Source organism: Amblyomma americanum, chromosome 5 (genome assembly GCF_052857255.1).
Source record: "Amblyomma americanum isolate KBUSLIRL-KWMA chromosome 5, ASM5285725v1, whole genome shotgun sequence".
In the NCBI taxonomy this organism is placed as follows: Eukaryota; Metazoa; Arthropoda; class Arachnida; order Ixodida; family Ixodidae; genus Amblyomma; species Amblyomma americanum.
In genome coordinates this window covers 42,432,293-42,459,411 of record NC_135501.1, presented here as the reverse complement: position 1 = coordinate 42,459,411, position 27,119 = coordinate 42,432,293, and the positions used below count along the sequence as shown (strand labels likewise).

Sequence of the window (27,119 nt, the reverse complement as noted above, 5' to 3'; positions counted from 1 at the left end):
CTAATTGCAGTCAATCAACCTCTAGCTCTCAATCCCCAGCAGCCGCAGAGCAAGTAACCAAGGCGGCACTCTAAACAACAATGCAGTGGAGAGTCCTAACAATCGCTCGATCCAGACAGGCTGCCATTGGAAACTAAACCTGGCAACATGTAACGCAAAAACCTTAAGAGTGAGGCTAGCCTGGCAGTGTTAGAAGAATTTCCAGGTATTGGATGTCTAGGGTTTAGTGATGTTAGGAGGGCAGATGAAGCATATAAAATGTTAACGGGTGACACCGTACTATGTTGCTGATTAATGTCAAGGAGAGAGCTAGATGTGACATCCCTGGAAACAAAAAGGAATTCTGCAGCCTTAATGAGATGTTGGCAACTATTGTAATTGAGCTTAACGATGAGATTGTACCGCCATCAGCATGCTTAACATGAACGCTCGGCAGCATGGCTTGGGCTGGCTTGGACTGATGTCAGCGCTGCGACGCGTCACAATTTTGGTACGACTGCCAGGTCATGAATGACGCCACATGGAGGTCGGCCAGTGGTAGGTTTGTATAGAGGAGCGACATGTATACGATTGTCTGAAGTGGCAGTGCTCGACTTGCTGTACTATAAGGACGCTTGATGACATCACCCTTTTCACTTCCTATCTGTGATTTTCGATACCACCTGCGAGTACACATACAACCCATAAGCATTTAGTGCAAGAGCACTGTATTGCTCACTAACATCAACCAGGAATTTTGTGATCATTGGATCTTGTGCAGTTTCCTAGCAATAGCGATGATACATCAGGTAAGTTAAAAAGAAATCAAGATAACATCCACCACTGGGAGTCGAACCCGCGGCGAGGTTAACTGATCATATTTGCAGGCCGCTGCGCGAGAGCACTAGGCTATCACCGCAGCCAAACACGCCTCGTGTTAAACTGCAGAACACAGTTATGCCGTGAATTGCACATCTGCAGTGCAAATAGGCTTATAGGGGTTTAACGTCCCAAAGCAACTCAGGCTATCAGAGACGCCGTAGTGAAGGGCTCCGGAAATTTCGACCACCTGGGGTTCTTTAACGTGCACTGACATCGTACAGTACACGGGCCTCTAGAATTTCACCTCCACCGAAATTTGACCGCCGCGGTCGAGATCGAACCCGCGTCTTTCAGGCCGGCAGCCGAGCGCCATAACCACTAAGCCACCGCGGCGGCTGTTGCAATGCAAACAGATCAGACAAGCTTAACAGGAGTGTAATTTTGTCCCCAGATGTGTCGACGGCCCAGCAAAGCAAAATCATGACCTCTACTCAGTTTTACTGCGCTAAAGAGACTATGGGACTATGCAATGAATAATAAGTCACTTGTAAATGTTTTCAATGCTTAGAAATGATGCTAAGAAGCATTCACACCAAGTATGAGTCTCCGAAACTGAACCGGCAATTTATTATGAATTTTTAAAAACCGTGTTTTTTAAAATTTGCGGGCTGATTGATGTCCTCGTAGTGACCGATTTTTAAACTTATATCGTGAAAGAAGACGTCACTGTACCCATGACGTCGCCAGGCCACCACACGCTCTCATTCGCTGGAGCCACGGCAGCCACGAAGTCACAGGCACACTTCCGGTAGCCGTGAAAATCGTCTGCTCTCGGGCAACGACTCTCTCGGGCAAGCGACTCTCTGGGCAAAAACGACTCTCTCGGGCAAGCGCGAGCCAGGGCATTGCCTTCGGGCATATGGTTTCAATTTTCCTCTGCCGCCTCCTTCTGTATGGAGTTCCGGAACCACTCGCAGTGGCTCGCCGAGTCGCTACTGTCGTCACTGGCGTTCAGTCGGTATGGCGTGAACGCATAGGGCTCGATGCCCATCGCGGCCGTAAGAGCGAGCAGTCGCGCCTTGAGGTTCCGGTCTATTACTGCTAACTACAACAGACGACAAGCAAAGAAACCCGACGCGCGCCGCAATCACGCCGCCGACGCTGCTGCTGGGGTGCTAGGAGCGACAACCGGAAGTTGCAAAAGGAACGTCAGCGGATGACGTATTCATGGGCGGGGCCCAGTCCCAGAGCTGTTTTCTTTATTTTTGTCTGGTGCCCCGCGTGTACGAGTTGAGGGGGGAGAGGAGGAGCGTAATTTTAAATCGTCTATATCTTCGGTGTTATTGATGCTAGCTCAAAAATTCTTGCATTGGGGTGACGAGTGATGAAATGCCTATCTCTCGTCTGCTTTATGTAATCTCATTTAATTTATTGCATAGTCCCATGAAAACCCTACAATTTTTATTGCCATATGCCCGAAATTATTTATTTTCCTGCTGTCTTGCAGGCTAGAAAATGGCAGGCTTTGCACAATGTTTGCAAGGCTAGGGCAATCACACCCTTTACAGAAAATTGAAAATTGATTTCTTGGGGAAAGGAAATGGCCCAGTGTCAATCTCACATATCAGCAGACACCTGAACAGGACACCTAAACCCTGCCATAAGGGAAGGGATAAAGGAGGGACTAAAAGAAGAAAGGAAGAAACAGGTACCGTAGTGGAGCCTTTAGTCCATTGCAGGTTTTTGTTCAATAATATGATACTTATACAAGTGGTAATGCTAGGGTTGAGGTCCAGCATATTTTGCACTTTCTACATGCTGAATGGAAAGAATGGTACCCAAATATTAAGGAACCGCGCTGAGTGCGAAAAGGAAACTGCGGATAACCTAGAACATCGCGGAAACGACACTGCAGATTTGGAGACTCCAGACGAGACGTCAGTGATGAGTGTTGCCCTGTACAGCAGTCTGTGTTGAAAGGGACACAGGACGAGCGCTCGTCCTGTGTCCCTCTCTTGTCCTCGTTTGTCTCATGCTAAGGCAACCTGGATATCATGAATCACCAACTGGCCTAAAACTCCACTTTATTAAAAGCTTAGTTTGAATCGCATCGACGAGTCTTTCTAGCTCAAGACATGTACGTGCAGTTCCTATGCCCCGACACTAGATCTCCAGAGCAGCATGGACTATGCAGGAAGCCGCCCTGCAAAGAACCCTTCGATGCACACTTTGAGGCCAAGCTCGAAAGGCATGCAAGACATCGCACACCATGTTGCTTTGCTGAGATAAGCAAACCGCAACTTTTTCCGGGTGCACATGAGACTGCAGCCACGACCAAAAAGTGGCAAAACAAGCCTGTCAAGTGGGTGCTCTTCCCCCGCCGGTCAGACACAGGAGAAAGACAAGTCGACCAGTCAAATCGAGCTGAACTCCGGCTGTGGTTAGCTGCCGTAAACATACTGAGATATTATCTCAGCACCAGTGGCCAACGCTCAATGGAACTGGCGTCAGTCCAAGCCATGCTGTCAAGCATTCGTGTTAAGTGTGCCGACAGCAGTGCAGTCAATGAACTTATGGTCGTGAACATAGAAACCTATGGCAGATAGCTACAAACCCTAGTTGTGGCAATGCGCGGTGGCTACTTTTCACAATGTGGCAAAAAGGGTTCTGCTGCCTTGCCTGCTTCTGGCAAACGGAGAAACGCACCTCCCTTTCTACTGTTTTTTAAAGCAATCGCAGCAGTGGCAGCATGTGGACGCTTTTCTAAACGCAACACTGCTTTTCGCAGCTCCGTTTCTCCCGCAATCCTGTTGCCTGGCCTGAAGTGGGCGTCTACTTGGGCTTCAGTCATCGTAGCAGTGGCACGTGTTTGCGGAAACCAGCGATAAACTGCAACCAGAGCGGCGCTGCAGGCTACCGGCTGCAAGGATAAAAGCTGGACTCGTGAACCACACGGCACTCGGCAGCAGTGGCAGCATGTGGACGCTTTTCTAAACGCAACACTGCTTTTCGCAGCTCCGTTTCTCCCGCAATCCTGTTGCCTGGCCTGAAGTGGGCGTCTACTTGGGCTTCAGTCATCGTAGCAGTGGCACGTGTTTGCGGAAACCAGCGATAAACTGCAACCAGAGCGGCGCTGCAGGCTACCGGCTGCAAGGATAAAAGCTGGACTCGTGAACCACACGGCACTCGGCAGCAGTGGCAGCATGTGGACGCTTTTCTAAACGCAACACTGCTTTTCGCAGCTCCGTTTCTCCCGCAATCCTGTTGCCTGGCCTGAAGTGGGCGTCTACTTGGGCTTCAGTCATCGTAGCAGTGGCACGTGTTTGCGGAAACCAGCGATAAACTGCAACCAGAGCGGCGCTGCAGGCTACCGGCTGCAAGGATAAAAGCTGGACTCGTGAACCACACGGCACTCGGCAGCAGTGGCAGCATGTGGACGCTTTTCTAAACGCAACACTGCTTTTCGCAGCTCCGTTTCTCCCGCAATCCTGTTGCCTGGCCTGAAGTGGGCGTCTACTTGGGCTTCAGTCATCGTAGCAGTGGCACGTGTTTGCGGAAACCAGCGATAAACTGCAACCAGAGCGGCGCTGCAGGCTACCGGCTGCAAGGATAAAAGCTGGACTCGTGAACCACACGGCACTCGGCAGCAGTGGCAGCATGTGGACGCTTTTCTAAACGCAACACTGCTTTTCGCAGCTCCGTTTCTCCCGCAATCCTGTTGCCTGGCCTGAAGTGGGCGTCTACTTGGGCTTCAGTCATCGTAGCAGTGGCACGTGTTTGCGGAAACCAGCGATAAACTGCAACCAGAGCGGCGCTGCAGGCTACCGGCTGCAAGGATAAAAGCTGGACTCGTGAACCACACGGCACTCGGCAGCAGTGGCAGCATGTGGACGCTTTTCTAAACGCAACACTGCTTTTCGCAGGTTAGTAGCGTTTCTTTTACGCCTTTGTAGCTGTAAATTTGCTGTCGCTGCCCTGCTGCCAACTTGCAAAACCTGTGTATTTTGGTTGTTGCTTGCTTCTTGAATTGGTCGTTGCTGCTTCTTGAAGTCCCAATGTCGGGAAACAATACTTGCCTTTCCTGTAATGAGGCTGTTGACCCCAAAGAGGCGTTTATGTCTTGTGTGGAATGTACCCATTCTTACCATATTGGAAACTGTGCTGGTCTCACAGAAAAGCAATTTAAAAACCGAAGCGCGTCATCAAAGCAAAAATGGACATGTCCCAGTTGTAAAGCAGCTAAGCAGAAAGACGAAAATCAGAGTGATAGAGTAACTCGGGAAGAGTTTGCTGGATTGCGGTCCCTATTGATCAGCATGAATGAAAAGCTCGATGGGCTGGTGCCCCTAAAAGAGACGGTTTCTAACATCGAAAAAAGTATTGAAGTAATGTCTGACAAGTATGATGAACTGCTGAAACGTCTTGCTGTACAAGAAAGCGACACAAAAAATGTGAAAGAAAGGGTAGAGAAGCTTGAGCAAAAGGCTCGATGTAGCGAGACGGAGACTGAAAAGCTAGTCACTGAAATCAATGAACTTGAATGGAGAAGCCGTCAGTTAAACTTGGAATTTCATGGAATTCAGGTTACTCCGAACGAAGACTTGTTGATGAAAGTGAACAGCGTGGCAGGTTTGTTAGAAGTCCCCGAACTGAGCAAACTGGATGTCGATGCTATTCATCGCCTACCGGCGAAAGCAGGCAAGGTCCCAGGAATAATCGTTCGATATGCCCGACAAGCCACCAGGGATAAATGGTTGGAAAATAGGCGGAAACTTAGAAACAATGAGAGCAGTACTTTTATACTAGAGAATATGACAACCCGATGCCGGCAACTGTTTCTAACAGCGAAAGAGTTGGCAAAGAAAAAGGGCTACAAATATGTATGGTTCAGAAATGGCAAGATTTATCTGCGTAAGGCAGACGGTGATTCTTCTGTCATTGTGCGCAGTGAACGTGACCTTCCGACATGATCTATCTGAACAGTCAATCTTGATCATATTGCTTCTTTTAATATTTTGTGTGAATCAACACGTCACAACTTTCTCCTGCCACATGAATTGAATGCTGTTGTCTCGGGCTATCAAATAAGCGCTTTGAAATGCCTTCACTTAAATGTTCGTTCCCTTTGTAACAAAGAAGATTCTATCGAGCATTTTATTTCGAGTTTTTCATTTCAGTTTGATGTGATAATGCTCACTGAAACGTGGTGTAAAAATGATCATTGTCACTTCGGGTTTACACCTTATCAGTCATTCTCCTTAAATCGCCCAAATCGTCGTGGCGGAGGCGTAATGATGCTACTAAAGAAAGGGATGCAATGTGAACTGCTTTCTCGTTTCTCTGTTTCTTGCTGTGATTACGAGGTTTTGACTGCGAAAGTGAACAATTCTGTTTTCTCTGTATGTTATCGCCCGCCCGATGGAAATGTTGAAAACTTTTTTGCGTTCTACGAAGAGTTCTTATCGTTTATTTCTGAGGCTGGTTACTTTGTTCTATCTGCTGGCGACTTTAATATTGATTTGTTAGGAGATTCAGCAGCCAAAGCCACTATGAATATGCTCATTACTTCAAACGGGTGCTCAAACCAAATCAGTTTGCCTACTAGGATCACAGAACATAGCGAAACTTTGTTAGACCTAATTATTACTAACTCGGTCAGTGAAAATAACATTGCGGGTGTGATGACCTGCGACTTGAGTGACCACCTTCCCACCTTCATAATATTAGATAGACACAATCATCATAGTAAAAAACAATTTATAAATGTTCAAATAATAAATCCTACTCGCCTAGATGCCTTCAGGAATGACGTGCTAAATTCTGATTTCGAATATCTTCTTGCGATTAATTGCGCTGACAAGGCATATAACATGTTCGTTGATCACATCGCTGTAATATATAAACGGCATTTTCCGCTTAAGCAACTGAAACTTGGTAGGAAAATACGCAAGCCTTGGATCACGCCAGAGCTCATTAAAAAGATCAATGAGAAGAATACTATGTACCATCAGTTTATAAAAACTAAAAATCCCCAAAAACTTAAGGAGTTTAAGATATACCGAAATCAGCTAAATAAAGAAATAAAGTTAAGCAGACAAAACTATTTTCATGCGGAACTTGACGCCTGCTCTCGTAAGCCTGATCTTTTGTGGAAAAAGTTGAACACTGTTTTAAATCGCAGTAACTCGTCCCCAAAAACAGATAAACTTAAAATCGGTGAAGTCGAGATATCCGGTTGCGCCCTGGCAAACTTATTTAATAACTATTTTGTGCAGTGTAGTGATTATTTTCCAGTGTCTGAATTTTCAAGATTCATGCCCCCTAGTAACCAATCTACTTTCTTTCTTGAGGCCGTTAGCGAAGAACAAGTTCGGTCTGTTTTTATGTCTCTTCAAAACAGCTCTAGTTGTGACGTTGAAGGTATGCAAATTCGACCGCTTAAACATATTATGGATCTTATCGCACCGACTCTTACCCATATATTTAATCTTTGTTTTTCAAGTGCCGTTTTCCCACAAAGAATGCAGGTGGCTAAGGTTACGGTATTGTTCAAGAAAGGTGATCGAAATGACATCAAGAATTATCGCCCTATCTCAGTGTTGCCAATATTTTCAAAGGGTTTAGAAAAGATTATTCATGAGCGCCTTTCAATTTTTTTTCAGAAATATGACCTTTTAACCCCAGCTCAATTTGGATTTAGAAAGCATAGGTCCACGGAACTAGCCTTGATAGAACAAAAAGAGTTTATTTTATCACAGTTTTCAAGTAAGATGGTTGTACTGGGCCTGTACATTGATTTCACGAAAGCATTTGACTGCATTGTTCATTCCATTTTACTCAAAAAACTTGAATTGTATGGAGTGCGTGGGCATTGCTGGAATCTTATAAAATCTTACCTTGGCTATCGGCGGCAGTATGTTCAAATAGGTGAGCACTGTTCCGACCAAAAACCGATTGCAAGAGGAGTGCCTCAAGGCAGCATTCTTGGACCTTTTCTTTTTAATATCTACATAAATGATCTGGTAAATACATGCGCTGAAGCCAAATATATATTGTACGCCGACGATGCCAGCATATTTTTTTCCGCTACAGACTGTGCGCAAATCAGCTATATAGCAAACTCCGCCCTTGTACAACTTCTGGAATGGTCTGTAGCAAATCAGTTAGAAGTTAACACCAACAAAACTAAGGCTGTGCTATTTAGACCGAAATCAAAGCAGGTAAATATGAACGTAGATCTTATCTATGGCACCAGAAAAATAGAAATAGTAAGTAGTATTAAAATTCTTGGGGTCACGTTTTCGCAAAGCATGCTGTGGGATATTCATGTAGATTCTGTTTGCACTAAATTGTCAAGTGTCGTTGGTATTTTATCCAGATGTAGGTCTATATTACCTTTCAGCGTAAAAAAGCTGATATATAATTCTCTTTTTTACTCTCACCTCTCTTACTGCTTTTTGGTATGGGGATCTACCACAGTAACAAACTTAACAAAGGTGTACGTCCTACAAAAAAAGATAATTAGGCTTATTTTTGATGTCCCCTACAATTCTCATACACATGCTCTGTTCATTAAAGCAGATATAATGCCTGTCTGGAAATTGTTTAGCTATAGACTAATTGTTGCCTTTAAGTACGAATTAAAAGAAAATCGAAATTTCTTTCGCAACCTAGCCAAGCTAGAAATAAAGCCTACATCCTACACTATACGTCAGTCTGAATACTGGAAGGTGGTCACTCCCCGCGCTAACTATTCTATGGGTACACTATCGTACATTTTGCCTAAACTTCTTAATGATCTGAATAAATGTGGAATTGATTTAGGTTGCACTACAGTTCGTGAACTGCGCCACGTGATATGTGATGTTTTTGAACAATTCTAATATTGATTTCCTTGTGATACATTAAATCGAATCAATTTTGCGTTTCTGCATGTTTGTATTCCTGTATGTTTCATGTATGCTCCTGTACTGCCTTGTAGAGGGGACCGTGGGCTCTAGTCAAGCTGTTCAGCAGCTTTTACCCACGGCCCCTCCATCGTTTTGATGGAAATAAAGCTGTTATTATTATTATTATTATCACCACAAGCAGAGTTCGAGGCTGCTCGGCACACACTTCAGTGCTCATGCTCATAAATTTCATGGCTGCACAGGTTTACACAGCTATACCCAGACATTATGAGGAGATGTTTGAAAGATTCTAAGGAGACATTGTTAACTATGCATGGAACCCGACAGGGTCAGTTTAAGCGAAGCAGGAGAGGCCTTTGTTTTGCAGTGGACGTAGCATAGTTAGTCTGATGATAATTTTATCAATGCACACCCGCACACACAAAAAGCCCTACCATCAGCAGCAAAATGCAGCATTGTAGATCATGCTATTACAAATGATTAGCAACTCATCGTCATAGCAGCAAGCGCAGGGGCACCTATGCATCAGCTAGGTTTGGGCTGCTAAGCACATGCAACGAACTACCATCTGCACCAATGCAATAATTGGCAACAGACCTTAACAAAGTCCTGAGCAGTTCGTTACTTTATAGCCCTTGCATGCAGTTGTGTGACCGTTCTTGTGGTCTCTACTTTTTCTCAGGCGTGTACAAACAGCCCAGGCCTGGATGTCCTCTAAAGTATTTGGTTTGCCGCCTTTCCGTCTTTTGCGGCAAAAATTTATAAGTCACACTATTTAAATACCACACAGAGAAAATAAGCGATGGCCTAGGCAGTAAAGGGTTTACATATGCAACTTCTGCGTGCAGGTTGCGAATGCACGCGGAACACATTTTTGTTTCCTTGCTCGTCACGAGGCACAGGAACAAAGTTATTAGTATACCTGATACAGTAAATTGCCCCGCATTAAAAGCATGTTACAATAACAGCATCTGTGGTGAAATGCCCAGTTATCCTTGATATTGCGTTCGCCACCGCGCACGCACAAATATTCAAACGGCCCCCCTTGAACTGAAATCGCTTTGAAATGAACGACAGTGCAAAGAACACACGTAACAGCATCATTGATACGCACATTGCACGTGGCCATCCCGGCTGACGGTTGGCTGTCCTCCCTCCGCCTGTCCACGCATTCTGGCGCTTCCGCGGCAAGTTTCGCCCTTTTTTTTTCCAGTGAGGCTTGTTTACCTGACAGAAACAATGCAAATGAACTCCACTACCTGAAAAGGCGTAAAATTGACTAAACACGCAAAAGAAATACAAGTACTCACCTAGGTACAGCAATTCAGCTTTCGCCAGCTGCTCGCCCTCCTTCCAGAAAACGCTTACAACTGAGCCTTTCAATTGTTTTATGGCGCCTTCTTCAGTTAAAAGTCGGATGCCGATGGCAGGGTCCGCGAGGGATTTAATAGGATAAACATCCCACTTAGATTCCTCCACCCATTTTCTCAAAATGTGGCTCATTGTCACGGACTGGGTAGAAAAACGAGGCCTTCCTGTAGCACCTGCTGAACCGACTGGACCGCAAACAGGGCTTGGTGGCTTGGCTTGGATGGTTGGAATTACAGGTGCGGTATTTGGCTGCACTCATGCCTTTTGCCGCTAGGGAAGGGCACCTACGGTTGGTGTGGCGCTACAGTCAACCTGTTGGGCAAGATTGCATTTGCCATTACTTTACTTCAAGCACGCTTCATTACTCGATTTCAAAATAATAAGACAGGAAAAATGCACCGGTAGGCAGTGAGAGGAGAGTAATCATTTATCCTAGCACATGCACTTCAAACCGCGTTCGAAAATTGCATACGCGAATGCCAGTAGCGCCGTCATAAATAGCAGACGATGACAACAACATCCGAGCGCCCATGCGAGCGCCCTTCCTTTGTTACTGGTAGAAGCGACCGACGATCCTTTGAAAGCTTCTTGGAAAGCACGGGTGACCATAACACGGAAGATATATATAGCTTCCTGTCCCATATAATCTCCAGTTAACCTGGCACTGTGCCTGCTGCCACCATGCCTCCGAAAAGGCAGTACAGTAAATACTTATGGGACTCGTCGGCCGAGGTTCCGCATCGTTCAAAGTGCAGGTTCAAGCAGCGGGAATTACTTGGCGCGCCATCAGCTTCTCGAGCTGATAGTGACTCGGATGAATCGGGTGATGAAAGCTCCTATGCAAGTAATGAAGAACAGAACACAGCCGGCGTTACAGATTCCAGCTCTGGTGCCTGTGCTGGGGAGACTGCGCACAGCCGCTCACGTTCTTGTGAATCTTCTGAAGGCGCTTTTCCCGAAGATGTCTCATCGGACGAAGTTGACGACGTCTCGTCCGAAGAAAGCGAACCTGAACCGCATGAACCCGAAAGTCACGAGGCCTCACCGGATGAGCGGACTGGTGAATTGGTAACAGCCCTTGCCATTTGTTTCTGCATGTGCGGTGAACTGCTGAATTAAGGGAACACGCGATCGCGTGGCCTCCGAGTTTCGCGAAGCGCTGCCGCGAAAGCTGGCGAGAAAAGACTTCATGATAAGAAGCATGCGCCGTTAGTACGCTTGGTGGCTTTTTCCGGGCATGCGCCTGGTGCTGCTTTCGCCGTCAGTCGGTTGTAGAGTTTCACGAAGCGTGGAGGCCACTCAGTCGTGTGTATTCTTTAGCCGCCGTGGTGGCTCAATGGTTGTGACGCTCGGCTCCTAACCCGAAATACGCGAGTTAGATCCCTGCCGCGGCGGTCGAATTTCGATGGAGGCGAAGTTCTAGAGGCCCGTGTACTGCGCGATGCAAGTGCACGTTAAAGAACCGCAGGTGGTCAAAATTTCCGGAGCCCTTCACTATGGCGTCCCTCATAGCCAGAGTCATTTTGGGATGTTATACCCCCATAGACTATAGACGAGATCATTTATCAGTAGGCCGTACTGTACTGCAGTATAAAAAGGGATAATGGATTATATGTTGTTTGACAGGAGCTTATAGCAGAACCTTATAGTTAGGTTATTTTCAGTTTAAGTGCTGTTTCTTTTTAAGAGCCGCCATGCAATGTTGACAGGAGTATATAGTATTTTTCAATTTAAATGCTGTTCCTTGTTTAAGAGATGAAGAGCCCACAGAGTTCTTATCCCTTTGTAAGAGAGCTTAACATGTGTTGCACTTGCTTCAAGTGTCAGCAAATGGACAACTGTGCACCTATGTACTGTCGGGAAGAAAAGTCTGCAGGACCAGCGAGTGACAACAGAAATGGAAAAATTATTATTGTCCGGTTGCTTGAGGCCGCACTTCTAGATGTTGAAGTCTGGCTTACATGCTCTTATATACAGTATTTAAATGATGTGGCAGTCATAAGAGGCTCCTGTGTGACTAGATTGCTTGTACCACATTTTTGCATGCTGAAAGCTACCAAACAACAAAACATCACTTAGCATGTTTCTATCCGTCACTAATAGGCACCATTCGTTATCTGCATTTACAAGTGCATGTGCACCGTTCATCATATCCCATTAAGACGGAGAAAAATTCAAAAGCTTTTGAGCCTCTTCCATCAGTAAGCTGCCTTACAATACTTTCTGACATAATTTGCAGTCCTAATGCAGGTGTTTTTTATGTCGAGAGGACTGCGGTATGGCCGCACAGCACACTTGATGAGCACACTTGAGGTCTCTTCACATAGTCATTGCCAGAAATGTGTACCACTTTTTTTCTACAAACTAGTAGTTGAAATGCTTGAAAGTGATGTCATTTAATTTCTAGTCATTCTGAGTGCAATTTTATCTTTTGTTCCCTAAGACGCATACAGTCTAGCAACGAGATGCATTGTAATGTCATGAAGATTATTGGTAATGCAGTAATGTACAGTTATAAAAGCATCTTCCACGCACAGCGTTTTTCATGAAACCTTGCTCGTTTGCTCAGAACACGCTCGCATTGCACTTCAAATGTTGGTTACTGTTTTTTTTCTTTTCTTAGGATGACTTGCTGTTTCCAGGAGCAAATATAACGCAAGCAGAAAGCTTGCTCGTGGTGATGGCTCACAGTTTGCGACACGGCTGCTCCAAGGAGGCGACAGAGAGCCTAGTACGACTTATTGGTGCCCACTTGCCCTCAGAGGTGACATACCCAGGATCGAAATATGCCTTATTTAGGCATTTTATTGCCTGTGAAAAGCAATACAAAAAACACTTTTACTGTACTGCTTGCACTGAGTACATAGGTGAGGCGATGGTAGGAGAAGATATTTCATGTCCTAAATGTAATTTAGTGCACACACATGAGAGTCTTATCAAATCTTCTTCCTTTTTTCTTGTCATGGACCTCAAAAGCCAGCTCCGAGAGGTGCTAGAGTCTACAGTGGCTAAAAGAGAGGGAACCTCGGCTCAATACGAAGTGGCAGACATTACACAAAGCATTCATTATCATAAATTGCCTTTGTCTGCCGATGATGTCACACTCACCTTCAACACTGATGGTGTGCCTCTCTTTGAGAGTTCAAATCTGAGTATGTGGCCACTGCTGGTAATGGTGAATGAACTGCCTTACAAGCACCGGAGAGAGAAGCTTCTTTTGGCAGGCTTGTGGGTAGGGTCTGGGAAGCCAGTAATGAATACATTTTTTATTCCATTTGTGAAGGCAATAAATGAGTTGTCTGCTGAGGGAGTCACGTGGCAGGACAGAGATGGAAATACGCACTTGCCGAAGGCATTTCCTGGACCCTGTTCAGTGGACCGCGTCGCAAGGTGCGATGTAATGAATATGACCCAATTTAATAGGGCAAATGGTTGTGCTTGGTGTGAGCACCCTGGCCAAGTTGTAGCTAAAGGTAATGGCTTTTGCCGTGTGTATCCACCAGCCACACCATTGCCCAAGCCGAGGACACAAGATTCTTTTGCTGAGCATGTCAGTAAGGCAAGGGTCAGTCAGCAGGCAAACTGTGGCATTAAGGGCGCAAGTGTTTTGACAATGCTTGCATTTTTTTACATTTGGAGGAGGGTTTGCAGTTGACCATATGCACGCGGTGTGCTTAGGCTTCGTTCTTAGCACCTTGTTCATGTGGCTCAAATTACATCGCTGTCGGAAGTTCAGACTGCGCAAGCACCTTGAAGATGCAAACAAGTTGCTACTAAGCCTGACTCCTATATGGGAGATATCGAGACTCCCAAGGTCACTATCACAGATCAAAGAATGGAAGGCGTCAGAGTGGAAGAACTGGATGTTGTTCTATTCGCCTGTTGTGCTCAAGGACTTTGTTCCAGAAAAGCACTACAAGCCCTGGTTAAGGTTTGTTGCCATGATGCACTATCTGCTTGGTCCGTCAGTACACATAGAAGAGCTTCTCCGAATTCAGAAAGAAATGGTAAATTTTCTTATGGATTATGAAACCTTATACGGCACAGAGTATATGACATATAACTCCCATCTCCTGCTTCACCTCGTGGAAAGTGTGAAAAACTGGGGGCCATTGTGGGGTTATTCCCTTTTTCCTTTTGAGGCAATGAACGGGACACTATGTAGATTTGTGAAAGGAACCCGATAACCTCATTTCCAAATTGTTCAGAAGTTCTGTATTCTGCAGGCACTTTCAACACTATGGTCAGCACACTCACTAAACCGAAAAGGGCGCCACATTCTAGAATCCGACTTCAGATGTCTGATGAAAGGGTATACTTTGAGAAAGAACTTCACTAAAGTGGGGTGCGTTCTGCTTTTTGGGCAAAGGTGAACGTGTGGAGGGTGGTACAGTGTTCCGAAAAATGGTGCTGGGGCTTTCAAGTTCTGCACTGCAGGCCTCGACAAATCTCGCAGAAGAAATTCCTATGTATTCACGAACGGGCTTTTTGGTCGCATTGTCAAAATCCTTTTACCTTGCAGTCATTCTTCAAGCAGAAGTGATCATGTTGATGTGCATGTTGATGTCCTGAGTGTAAAGCAAGCAGTGTTCAGTAATGTCCCCCTGGATAAGAATTTGCAGTTTGTGAAGACAGAGTGTACATCACAAAGTTGCATCGTTGACGCAGAGTCTTTAAAAAAGTGCATATGTCTGAATGACACAGAATCTCTCTACTTGTGTGTAGTGAATGAAAATGAAATGCTAGAGTCTGCATGAGTCCATATGTACCTTTTGTTCTGTCATAAGTAGCAGCTGTTGTAGAGGTGCCACACCACTGACACCTCTCCTTGATAGACATAAGACCTTGTCCATTATCTTGATGCCGAAGTTTTCATATCTTTGAGAGCCTTGGTGAAGGGGCCCACAGTATTAGTTGGCTACCAGGCATGTCACGTCAAGTCACAGTTTGCAATGTATGTAATAAGCACTGCCCATTTTATGTGATAGCATAAGGATCCCATTGATGCGTCTTATTGGCGGTGTTGTGTTGCTGTCACACTCAGTGAGACGGCAGTTTCTGGAGAAAAGACTGTGGGCCCCCATATGTTGCACCAGTGCAGGACTGACCGTGTTAAAATTTGTGTGACATCTAGCACAGAACTACTAATCATAGCTTGCACCAGCCATCGGTCGGCCGTCGAACTGTCAACCAACACATGCAAGGACATCTGTAGTACGGGTGTCCATGGGGAATTGCTATGCTATCATTTTGTCACATGTAATTAGCAATTATGTATCCCCTTTGGGGGTAATTTTCATATGAAAACCTGTGAGACCATTGGTTGTGGCACAAGCTGCTCTGTTTTCGAAACATTTAGGACGTTAAATTCATTCTTCAAGGCTGCTGCTTTCTCTTCACGTGATGCAGGTAGTGGTTCATGCACTTCTTCAGGATCTTTCCAACTTTGCTTCGCTATGCGATAGCCATTATATTCCTTTGACTTTGAATGTGCATACTTGTTTACCAGCCTCACTGGGTGCCCAGTACCAAAGTGCTGTCTGTCTGAGGCGATGCCTGTTGTTGGAGCCGATCATCTCCATTTGTAGATGGGTCAACTTCTTCAAAGTTGCGATCATCATCACTACAGTCTGGTCAGTCCATATTCATCAAGTCGCCTGAGCGGTCCTTCGCTTCAGCACTGTGCACGTTGACGCTTGGGTCATGTGCAGTAAACAGTAAAAGAAAACGGGCGTTTTGCTCCAGCTGCCATGATGTGCACGTGCATTGAGGCTGGTTTATGGCAAAATTCATATGGTTCAAGATATTGCCAACCGTTTACGTGGGTGTCATGCACCTGGCTGCAGTTTGTTGTTGACCTGGCCTGCACTTGACCATTCTTTTTTTGAACAGCCAGTGCAAAGTTGCATTTCAACTACCAGAAGTTGCACTGCACGCTTATAGCTCTGCTGAAGAAATTTAAGGAACTGGTGCAGCGAGTGTACTTGAATGAAACAGAGCTAGTGTTAGCAGAATGTGAAATATACATGTGGAAATTGCCATTTAAATGCTGCCCTAAGAGTGTAAATATATTAGGAGCACTTAGCAGAAAAGTGTCATGTGAGCATTTCTTACAAATGTGAGGTATAAATATAAGGGAAAGGGGGAGGGGGTTACACATTGTACATGCACTTTTATTTTGCAAGTGTTCTGCTGTGCTTGTAAATAGCTCATTGATATTGCCTGTACAGTTGTGTAAATAGTGACTAAAGGCGTAGTGTTGTGCAGACGTTATGTGTTGAAGTAAGTCTGGCCTTGAATGTTGTTGAGAAATGTGTTCAGATCTGAATATTGTATTTGAAAAATTAGCTTGTGTGCAATAAACTGCTCGCTTTTCAACCTTGTAATTTGGTACCATTTTTTGTCGGAATGCCATCTTCACTCTGCTGAACTGAATTCCTGCCTCTAAATATCAATACAAAGGCACAACACTGCTGCACATTACAATCATTCTTGTGTTCTGCCTACTCTGCAGTAATATTGTTATTAATGACTATTGTGTAAAGCATGCATAAATTACTACAGTGTGATGAAACAAAAGAATGATGTAACAAGTACTCATTAAAGCAGGCCCTATAGCCAATAGTGTCAACCAATTGTTATGACATCACGATATTAATCCCCTTGCATGCTTTAGCGTGACATCACAGGCAAATGGCAGGTGCACAGGCATTAATCCTGGATAAACCAGGACATCATGACGATCGGTAGGGGCCATGCCTCGTATGAAGGGCATTTGCTGCTTTGATCATGAGTTTTATCCGTCTATAGCTACTGATAACACCGCAGTATTATTCAAAAAACCAGCTTCTGCTTTTCATAGTCCTTACCTTGACATTTTGAGAAAGGAGAAGTATAGGAATGTTACAGGCAATGAATAAGCATTTCATACATTTCAGTTTTTATGTCATTTTCTATCATATCTCTTAGAGCATTTGATGGATGCCATCTTGTCGATCCACTGCAATTGCTCGTAAGGCAAGTGTGGTTGGGTATAAGATAACTTTACCAAAACAAGAAAGAGCGGCATTACCTGCCAGCATGCAGACACTGTGCATGCTTTCAAGTGGTTCTTGTGAAGTTCATTAGTGCTAATGATGTGGTAGATTTTTCTTTTACTCAACGCATTTGGGAGGTGCCAGGTTGGATCCCCTGTGCCCCCGGGTACCCACCGGTTTTTAATGGGTACAAGATTTCACCTGCCTTGGTCCTTGGGTCTTCTAAGGTGTGATGCTTGAGAAAAGGGTCTCGGACCAAATAGTCGCCTTGATAGATCAGAGATAAATTCCGCCGTCAATAAGCAACCCTAAGTCCACTGTAGAAGTCCATTTGTAGCCAACGGATCAATGTTCAGCGAGAGGTGTGTGCGTTAATTCTTTCAAAAGAACTGCAGGCGACGGTGTGTGCTCGCGAGAGGGGAGGCGTCGTCGCGGAGACACCGTGGCTCTGGTCTGTCGTGTATGTTTCTCTTTTGTCCCCGCATTTCGCGCCGTTTTGTTTGTGCATGAATCAAGAGTAGCAGCCGATTTCTAACATAGCAGTAGATTCTCCTGTCAGAACAGCTCATGACGTGGCACACAGTGCTACGGGTGGTTGCAAGGCACTTACTGTTGAACATTTTTCTGGTGGGTGCTCAAAGAAAAAACATCAGAAATTCAACAGAAATTATGCACCGTATTTGTGTTGAGGTTTTGGGCACAGAAATTCTGTTGGGTGAGTGTTGTGTAAACTCAACACGAGTTGAATTTCCATTGAATTTCTGTTGGCTCAACACATGCTCAACATTGCGTCAACATAAATTCAAGGCTCATTTTTACCTTATAATCAACCGACAGTAATCTGATCTGTCTGTTTTTTTTTCATGTCCTTGTGATCTCCTTTCTTATGGATTTAGATAAGTTTCGCGCCCTCCCAAGCCGATGGTACGCTCTCGGTCATAAAGCATTGCGTGTACAGAGTGGCTAGTTTTTCTAGCACAATCTCCCCTCCATCCTTCAAGCGATTTGTTATTACCTGATTCTCCCCAGCTGCTTATCTCCTTTGCATTGCTCCTAATACTTTCTTTACTTCCACTTTCTTCACTGGCGGGACGTCCAATTGCTGTGCACAACTGCCTCTTTTACTAACTTTAAATTGGCGCATTAAACCGTTAACGCTCTCGCGTCATACACTTAAGGTGGAACTAAAGTGCCCCCCCCCCCCATTTTTCAGTATATCTGTAGCTGTTTGGTCGTCTTGCTCAATCAGCGGCCCTAGGTAAGTATATATAATTCTAGCGTTTTTAATTCAGTTCTATTGTTCTAGGTCATGTCTTTTGATTTATTTGCGCCACCAATGGCACCATTCCACATATTCATTAAATTTCAGTGTACGCTACGCGGATTGGTACACGTCTTCCTTACACTTTTCCGCGCATATCTGTGTCGTATAGCAGCGCATCATCAATGCGCTAGCATTACTTGCCGCGGTGAGCGATACCAGCGATGTCTGTGTGGTGCTTCCGCTACACACAAAGAAAAAGAAATCCGATAAAAGAAGCCGTAGGGGTAGAATGCGAATTTCTCGTGGAATGCGAGTACGGAACACCGCTGCCACGACGAGTGCCGTGTTACTTGATCCATAGAGGTGAACATAGTCTGTCCGTCAAGGCAGCAGCGCAAACGAAAAAAACTGCAAAATATTAAAAATCAATATCAGAAACTGAATCAGAGTAAAAACAATACAAGCACGAAAAGAATGATGATGGCAGTACTGGTAGTGGTTCGGCTGTAGTCAAGAGTGAATAAAAAGAAATGTTTCCAATGCCCAACAAAAACTGTTTGCAAACAGCCAAGCAGTCGTTAGTGTAGCGCATTCAAACCTTGCTCTTGCAGAATATGACTTGTCATTTTATTTGACCTGCTGAATGGCGCAACAAGCACATTCAACGTAGTGAAAGTGTACCTTAAATGTAAGTTTGAATGCAAACAATGTGCTCCAGTTCTGTCTCTGCAGCTGTGCTCCGGCTGCAAAAAAGAGAAAAATCGCATCAGCGACTTGATTCAAAAATTTAAATAAGTAAACTTCAAAAACAATGATGCATTTGATATATTTTATAATCTTTTAATATGGTTTCATTAGCCAGGCTAAGTCAGCATACTGTGCCTTTTGCGGTGAATTGTATTTTGCGGGTATGAGCTACTAACGGGTCTCCAACTGCACCCTGTTTTGAAGTTGTGTTGTACATGTACATACGCAGCGAGATGTAGGACCACTCCGTTGATGTTTTCCTCCGTGCAAGGTACTCCGTACTAGTGAGGGCTGTACACAGAGTTCGCAACCGACAAAGCCCATATTTGGAATATCTGCTAGGCGCACGACAAGCTTTTCTGTTGTAGCGGCGATGATCATCCGCGCAGGGCGCCGACGGTTTGCGGCGGGGCTCCGAGCTGTCCACGTGGCCCTCATTCGACTGGTCCGAGAGCACGGTGCACGTGCCAACCGCGCTGTTCAACGATTCGCTGCTCGAGGGGGCCGCGTGGGCGTTTCACGCGTCCCGCTACTCGGTGCGCCTCTACCGCGCCTTGTCGCAGCTGCTGCTGTTCCGCGCCGACCCGGACGAGCGGGACGCGGGCGAGTGGCGCCGGACCCGCGGCCGTGCCCTCGAGGCCCTGCTGGGCTGCTTCGAGTGGGACATGCGTCAGCTGCCTATGGCTCTCAGGGCACCCGCCGCCGCGCCGGACTCGGAAGCTTCACGGGGCGCCGCGCTGCAGCAGACCGTTGCTCTCCAGATGGCCTTCCGCGCCTTCCAGGTGCGACCCACTCTTGGACCACACACGTTGAGGTGTCATCTACTCTCTTGTGTCACTTAATAGAGCGCGTGTGGGTTGGCTGCGGCCAGAACACTGACATATTAGCGAAAGCATTAGGTAGAAAAGGTTTTTCGTAGTGATGGCTACATTACGCTAGCACTTCGAGCATTCAGCGTGGCACCCCTTGCGTGGCCGCCCCTGAGCTCCGTGGCGGCACTGTGGCTGGTCACGTGGTCGGTCACGTGGTGCGGAGCGCTGCCAGTGAAACCGACTGGGGGAGGGGGGGAGTGGAGACGGGGAAAGGAGAGAGCGAATTCACGTCCAGGGATGATGAAGACGGAACGCCCACCGAAATGGAGCGGCGAAAGCCTGACTTCGCAATTCGACTTAGCGTGTTCTAGTCGGCCAGTTGTGGCTATCGCGTCACTCCAGGTTCAACCAGAGCTAAACGACGGCCATTTGTGTTTCTAGGTCTGTCGGATGCCACACTGTTTCGCTGTTCGTGCGGCAGCTCCTGGCGTTTACACCAAGGAGCAGTGCCACGAATAGAAAAGAAGCCGCGTCTCGTGCATTACCAATGCCTGTCATATCACGCGAAACGGTTGAGCCAACCCGTTTCCTTCCTTTTTTCTCCTGCCCAATATTCATGCTCGCGGTGATCAAACAGAGACCCGCTGGACTTCGATGTGCAACGGAGGCTATAACGAGCGCTGTTAGTAGAGTTGCCAGGTTTGTGTGACGCGGGTCTGTAGCCGCACCGCGCCACATCGTGAGCAACCTACTACAATCAACCAAACCCATGTGAACACAGGTGCAAAGGGGCGGCAGCAGACAGTATCGCGACGCTGTGGGGCTTCTTGCAGCGTCAGTGCCGGCAGCTGAGTTAGGCGAACTAAAAAACTACTAACAAGAAGCAAAACCGGCACGGTTTTACGAGCAAGTCACTCTGTGTCGTAGTAAAGGCTGTCGCGAACTTAAACCCCAGAGGCTAGCTTTTATGCACAACTGCAAGCTAATTCGCAAGCTGTTCTTCGGTTCTAATACCTACCTTAACTCCAGCGCGTGCGTTAAGAGAGTCGTCAGGGCATCTGCTGATCTTTTCAGGAGAGAACATGAGAAAATTAGCGACTACAACTCCGAAAATCAACTCTTGAAAATTACCGACCTGTAACATGATATCAAGCAATCAACATTTGTCGGAACTACTCTGAGTAAGTAGTGTTATGACTTCTAAAGCTGGAAGGAAAATAACCTAAGTGTAATAGGTTACATTAGTTGAGTTGTTTGTTTACCTTAGTGGGGCTGTCATTTTAATTAACTCTAATCGGTTCCATTTGACATAAAGTACATTGAATTGCAATTGTCACTTATTTTTTCTAACGCGAACAAGACTGGTGCAAAGGATTTTTATATAATATATATTCCTTTGCGTGATAATGTTAGCTTCTAGCTATACACTACTAGCGCATTCCGTTTGAATTCGCAGTAGCAGCCTATAACAAGAACTTCAAGCCCCAGCTAGTAATAACCGGACTATCTTTTCTGATATTATAGATTCAATAAACTAAGTGTAACAGGTACTTCAGAACCCTTGTTCTGCAGTCTTCCACGTACTTGCATCTGAAAAACTACTTTTCCTGTGTTCTGAAGTCCCTTCCGAAAGCGAAGCAGATGCTCTTCGTGAATGTCACCACCTCGACGGCGAAAGGGTGGCTCTGCTACACTAAAATCATTACTTTGCCATCATACTGCTTCCCAACGGAAACTGTATCGAGGCGCCCTAGCAATCGTTTTCATATAACCAACAAACAGAAGCCAGCACATAAATTTCAGCAATTAAGGCGCTTCTACGGACCCAATTACAACAACCACTCAGAAAGACGTTATGACATAACCTCAGCAAAAGTACGTTGGTGACAAAAGTGAAGCTTTCTATCCGTGTTTTTATGAGGAATATTTGCGAAATTTAGAAAGTTCGATTTGACGCAAGGTGCTTTGGGCTGTCCCGCCGCACTGAGAGCAAAATAAAATTTAATCAGGCGTCGCGAAAAGCTGGGGAGGGAGATGCAGCATGGCGTCCATCCCGATTAAGGGTACGGGTCTTTGTGTCTTCACTTTCCAGCTATTTTGGCGGCTAGGAGTGCAAATAAATATGCTCCAGAAAAGACTCGGCCGGCCTGGGAAAGGGCACCAGCCTCAATCATGTGGGGGTGGCTTGCTCAGCATCAGAGGCTCACCAGACTGAATCAGAGGCTCCGTCCTTTCGTGTAAGGTTCTCTTTGCGTCTGCACTTGTCTTACGCACTTTCCCATTCACTTTCCCACCACTCGGTGGTGGGGCTAACAACTCCTGAAGGGTATGGTCCTACCTTTGCAAGAGTTCACGGTCCTCGGCTTCCCGCAGAGCTTTCTCCACTAGCCATATTTGGCCAGCTGGTTGAGCAACTGGCAGAGCGGCCTCCCATGGGTTGGGGGACAAGTTGGGAATGTGTGGGCTGCCATGGGTTGGGGACATTCCCACAGGTAGTGTATAAGGGTGTCCTCTGCCGCCCCACATGTTGAGCAGAGTGGGATGATGAAGGTGGTATGATAGCGATGGAGAAGGTAAAGGAAGGTGTGGTCTGTCTGTCTGCAGTTGTCGCCAGACTGGACTATATATTTTGAATTTAGTGTGGACCAAACTCTGTTCCCTGAGAAGAACAGGGGTTGGCCACCCTGGTGTAGTACGTTGCCACAACCTTCTATGAACAAGCCAATTAACTTCCAACATACATACACTGTACCGGTGAACCACTCGCAGAAGCTTCTGCCCAGCGACTCCCAGCAACGGGGCGACTTCCGTTACCAGGACCTGCCGGAGCTTTCTTCGACGCAGCTCTTCTTCATCTACTACGCGCTGGACAATTGCGAATCCGGCGACGTGGTGTACGCGGAGCAGCTGGGCCACCGCCTGCCGGCAGCGTACCGCGTGAACGTGGCCCTTCGACACGTGCTCGAGTTCTGGGACGCCTTCGAGTGCCCGGATGGATCCGCAATGGCGCGGCTGCCCATGGCCGCCACCTGCAGCGTCGTTGAAGAGGATGTTTGGCATCGCGGCCTGGAGCCCGGAAACGACGAATACCAGGACTGGTAGTGGGCTCAGCGGCCGTAGAAGCTCCGCTGGCACGCGCTTCCCTGATGCGTGTGTCCTTTCGCCTGTTTGTATCTAAAACGCAGCAATACAACAGCAGCAGCAATGTCTTTAATACTTCAGCATCGGTCTTTTTCCTCACACAAGTAACGACTGTTATGAGCTGTGTGCTAAACCGATCGCGCCTGAATTGCAAAATATGATTAAAATATTTTCGCATCGTTTGGATATCGCTCGCTTTTTACTTCGATTCGTCGATAGAATTTTTGATAAAGCTGTCCTTCGCTGAGGTGTTAGTCGATGTAGCGGTTTTCGTTTCTTTAGTACGCAGCCCTCAGGTACCCGTTCTTGCATTCCGCGTCGTAGTCAGCGTCGACGTAGTCGTCGCAAGCGTTTGTCTAAGCATCAGAGTGAAGTACCACATGGAAGGCGGCTTCCGTGGAAAGATCCTTGAGGGTGGCTAGTAGCGTAATACGGCACCTGCCAATGGTAATAGCCTGCGGCTGTCGTCTTCGGCGTGACACGCCACCTGACAAGTGGCGTGCTATAGCCTTTAACAGGAGACGTGCTGGCAGGCAGTAGCAGAATGAAAAGCCACCTCCCATGGCGAGAGTGGTGGTATGTACAACCGGAAGGTGGCTGCCGAAGGAAATCCCGGAGGGTGGCTAGCAGCGTTACACGCCACATGGCAGCTATTATATCATTGCCTTGGGGCCTTTTCATTTACCTTCAGATTAGATTAAGCCTCTTACACGAAAGTGACACAGGCATAGGCATTTTTTCTTATTCTTTTTTCTAAGCCTAACAATAATATATGTCCCTATATATGTTGTAGGTGACGTGTGAAGAGTTGCAATAAAATTTTACGTTTCGGACTGTCGTAATCACCAGTTAATTTTTTGCTGTTGTCACTGAGCCACCGCGGCGGGTATCTCTTTTGACGCCGTTCCCAAATTGTGCACAGATTTATTTATTCACGTATAGTTGACTTTCCTGTAAGCTTTTTCCGCTGTGCGACCTTTAATAACTAAATGCTTTACCGTAATGGCTTGCTGGCAGTGTTGGTAAAATCTGTTAGTCACAAAAATAAAGTTCAAAACAGAAAGGGTTTTCTCTGGCCGCTAGTGCCTGACACCAACAAAGAGTTTCAGACTGTTAATTATTGAAAAGTAGAAAAATACTATAATTAATGAAGCATGGATTTGTATGCAATTGAAATCGCTTAAGACGGTTTGCTTGAGGGAATAAGAAAGCATTACTGTCGCTGGTTGCATTGCTTACGCATAATGTTTATACATGCATTGAAGTTCTTTTCAACAAGTTCATGCGTTTCCGGATTTTTTCAGCACCAGACGGCAAATGTTCGAACCCTCTCGGTGCTCGGCGATGAGGTTGGTAGAGCATGCATTTTATGGTAGGTGTTTGTTTGTTTGTTTGTTTGTTTGTTTGGGACGCCTACAGACGCACACGCGCGCATGTATGACACCACCCTAAATGCTCTACGACGAACAATGTTTGCATCACAGTCTTGATACCAATGTCTGGGAGCGCATAAAATTGAAGGTGCAGGGATCGTCAGATCGATTCCCTGTCAGCAGCTAGACTCCAACTTGAAATGCGCATCTATATGCAACGAGCAATGTTATGACCCCTACCTGAACGATGTACGACAAGCGGTTGCTTCACAGTTTCTGCACGAATGTTGGGAAAACTAGAGCAACATGGACGTCCGCCATTGTAGACTATATATAGACGAATGACACCTATAGAATTGTCTGAATTGACGGTGCTCGGCTTGCTGGGTCGGTCGTACTGCCGTCTTATGACGTCACCCTGATTTCTGGCCATCGTTGGGATTTTCCGTACCAGATGAGAGAAGAAATTCAAAAAGCAGAGATCGCTAAAAACAATCTTGGTAACTCGCCAGTGGCCAAGATGTGCATCATTTGCGCGTTATTGGGAACGAATCCAGGCTTAATCCAGGCTTTTGCTTGAAAGTGATGACAAGCCTACAATTGGCCAAGCGAAGGGAGGCCAAACATACTGCTAACAATGAACACACCTTGGACCACGAAGGTGCAAATGACTATGGTCCTTGCACTCAATTAGTATTTATTGTGTTTTTGGAGAAACATTTTGTCCGAGTTGTGTTCTAGCACTTTTCTAGCATGCAAAGCAAGGTGTCAAAGGTTTGTTCTATCCTTTTTGCCGCAACTACGATGTCGAAGGTTTCTTCTAGCACTTCTTTAGCATGCAGTTTAGGCATTTGCTGTCCAATGTTGGCTTACGGTGAACACTATAGGCCGCCAGAGTTCGCTATTCCGGTGCCAGCAATGTCACCCAGCTGAAAACTTGGCAAAAACCGTAAGTGTCAACCGAGAGCAAATGACACATTTAAAAAAATGTCATTTTTTTTTCTCCAACGATAAGGAAACTGAGGCGCACAAACAACAAATCAATCAGGATTAAAAATATAAAGCCTGTTTTCACCAGCATGTTCGAGGTACCGGCGATTGTAAGTTGCCTTTACGCGGCAGATTGAACGCTGGCTTGTGTCGTTTGGACGAGCCTTTATGTTGCGCCTGAATTAAGAGTGTTAGAAGCCATATGTAGAAACAAACGCATGCACACGAAATAACTCGAAGTTCTAGATGCTAATTCGAATTCGAGAAATGCTCTAGGGGACTGGTTGCACTGTGCGAGAGGCTCGAAAACTTTAGTGCATTATTAAGGGTTCATTATATTACCAAACCACAAAAGTGGCTTCCTTATACCCGGGCATGCGTTGTATGTGGTGTATATGCCGTTTGCTCTAATGGCCTGTCAAGGTTTGTTGTCTGTGTTGAGCACTGACGTACACTGCACTATGGCACTGTGATCTGATGAGGCGTAGCCGTCTTTTGTCATAGTTCCCTTTTTTGTTTGCTAAAAAGAAACTCAGCTCAACGCAAAAATATGCGAAAGAAGAATATGCCAGTTACAGAAACCTATCTAGGTAGGGCAAAGGAGGGTTTTGTAACGCTTATGTCTTGGGCAGCTTATTTGTTTTGCTTTTCGAAAAAGGTACTGTTTACATAAAAACAGCAGCGAACATGTCGTCAGATGAGCACATGAATATCGGTACACCAATGTGCGGCTGTCACATACAATTAAGAGCCTAAAATAAAATTATGAAGGAAAGAGGTGTGAAGACGACGATGTGGATTAACCTAAGAATAAAGAAGATGAAGAATTTTCATTTTCGCTCTCAGCGCAACACGAGCGGGACACAAGACGAAGGACTAGCACAAGCAGGCGCCGACTATCAACTGGTTTTTTATTGAAGAACGAAAAGAGTGTAAATACAAACGATGAACTACTTATCAATCAACAAAAGTTATCTGGAAGGCACGTGGGAGGTCAGATAGCTCAATTCCCTCTTGGATAACGTTATGGAAGGGCTGCTGATACATTTTGTGCCGTTGTAGTGAATATAAAAAGCTTCCATTACCTCGCGTGTTATTTTATTGTTACGTCGGAACAGGGTGCACATGTTCTTGTAATCGGGAACACATTGGCACTTTTTGCACTGGAAAGACGCCTGGGCAAGGGGGTCCCTTTTAGTTCTCCTTTCTGCCAACTTACCAACTGGCCATAATTTCCGCCTTGCTGAATGAAGAATCATTCGGTGAAGTTGTGAGAGATGATTGGTGGAAGCATTCGGTGAGGTTGTTGTTGTTGTTGTTAGCCTATCATGAGAGATGATTGGTAGAAGAGAAGAAGAAGACGACGACGACAAGGCTTATGTGGACTAACGCCAATGCTATAAAAGGGCGAGGGAGAGCGAGGCCCGTTGGGAAAGAACAGAGAACCGGAGGAACCAACGGGCCAGGGACGCTTCGGCTGGAAGAGAGCGACGCCGGCTACTGCTCCGGTGAGCTCACGTTCTACGACTTCGCTTCGTGGATTTCCTGCCGTTCCTGAGCCCGTTCCGGCGAGTTAACTGAGGACGCTACCACTTGCTACGGCCAGGGGTGTCTCCATCGCTGTTGCCACCCATCCGGGTGGTGCCCCCAACGCCAACACCGGCATCATCTCG

At 46.0% G+C, this 27,119-nt stretch overlaps 1 protein-coding gene across 1 annotated transcript in view; it reads left to right on the top strand.

The window, feature by feature from the left end:
- LOC144133801 (uncharacterized) overlaps positions 1-23,271 on the top strand; it is a 53,983-nt gene extending 30,712 nt beyond the window's left edge. The window contains exons 4-5 of the mRNA XM_077666897.1: positions 19,520-19,912; positions 22,712-23,271. Of these exons, the coding sequence (XP_077523023.1) occupies positions 19,520-19,912; positions 22,712-23,044 (726 nt within the window). The 3' untranslated portion in view covers positions 23,045-23,271. The remainder of the gene's footprint in view (positions 1-19,519; positions 19,913-22,711) is intronic.
- The last annotated feature ends 3,848 nt before the right edge of the window (positions 23,272-27,119 follow it).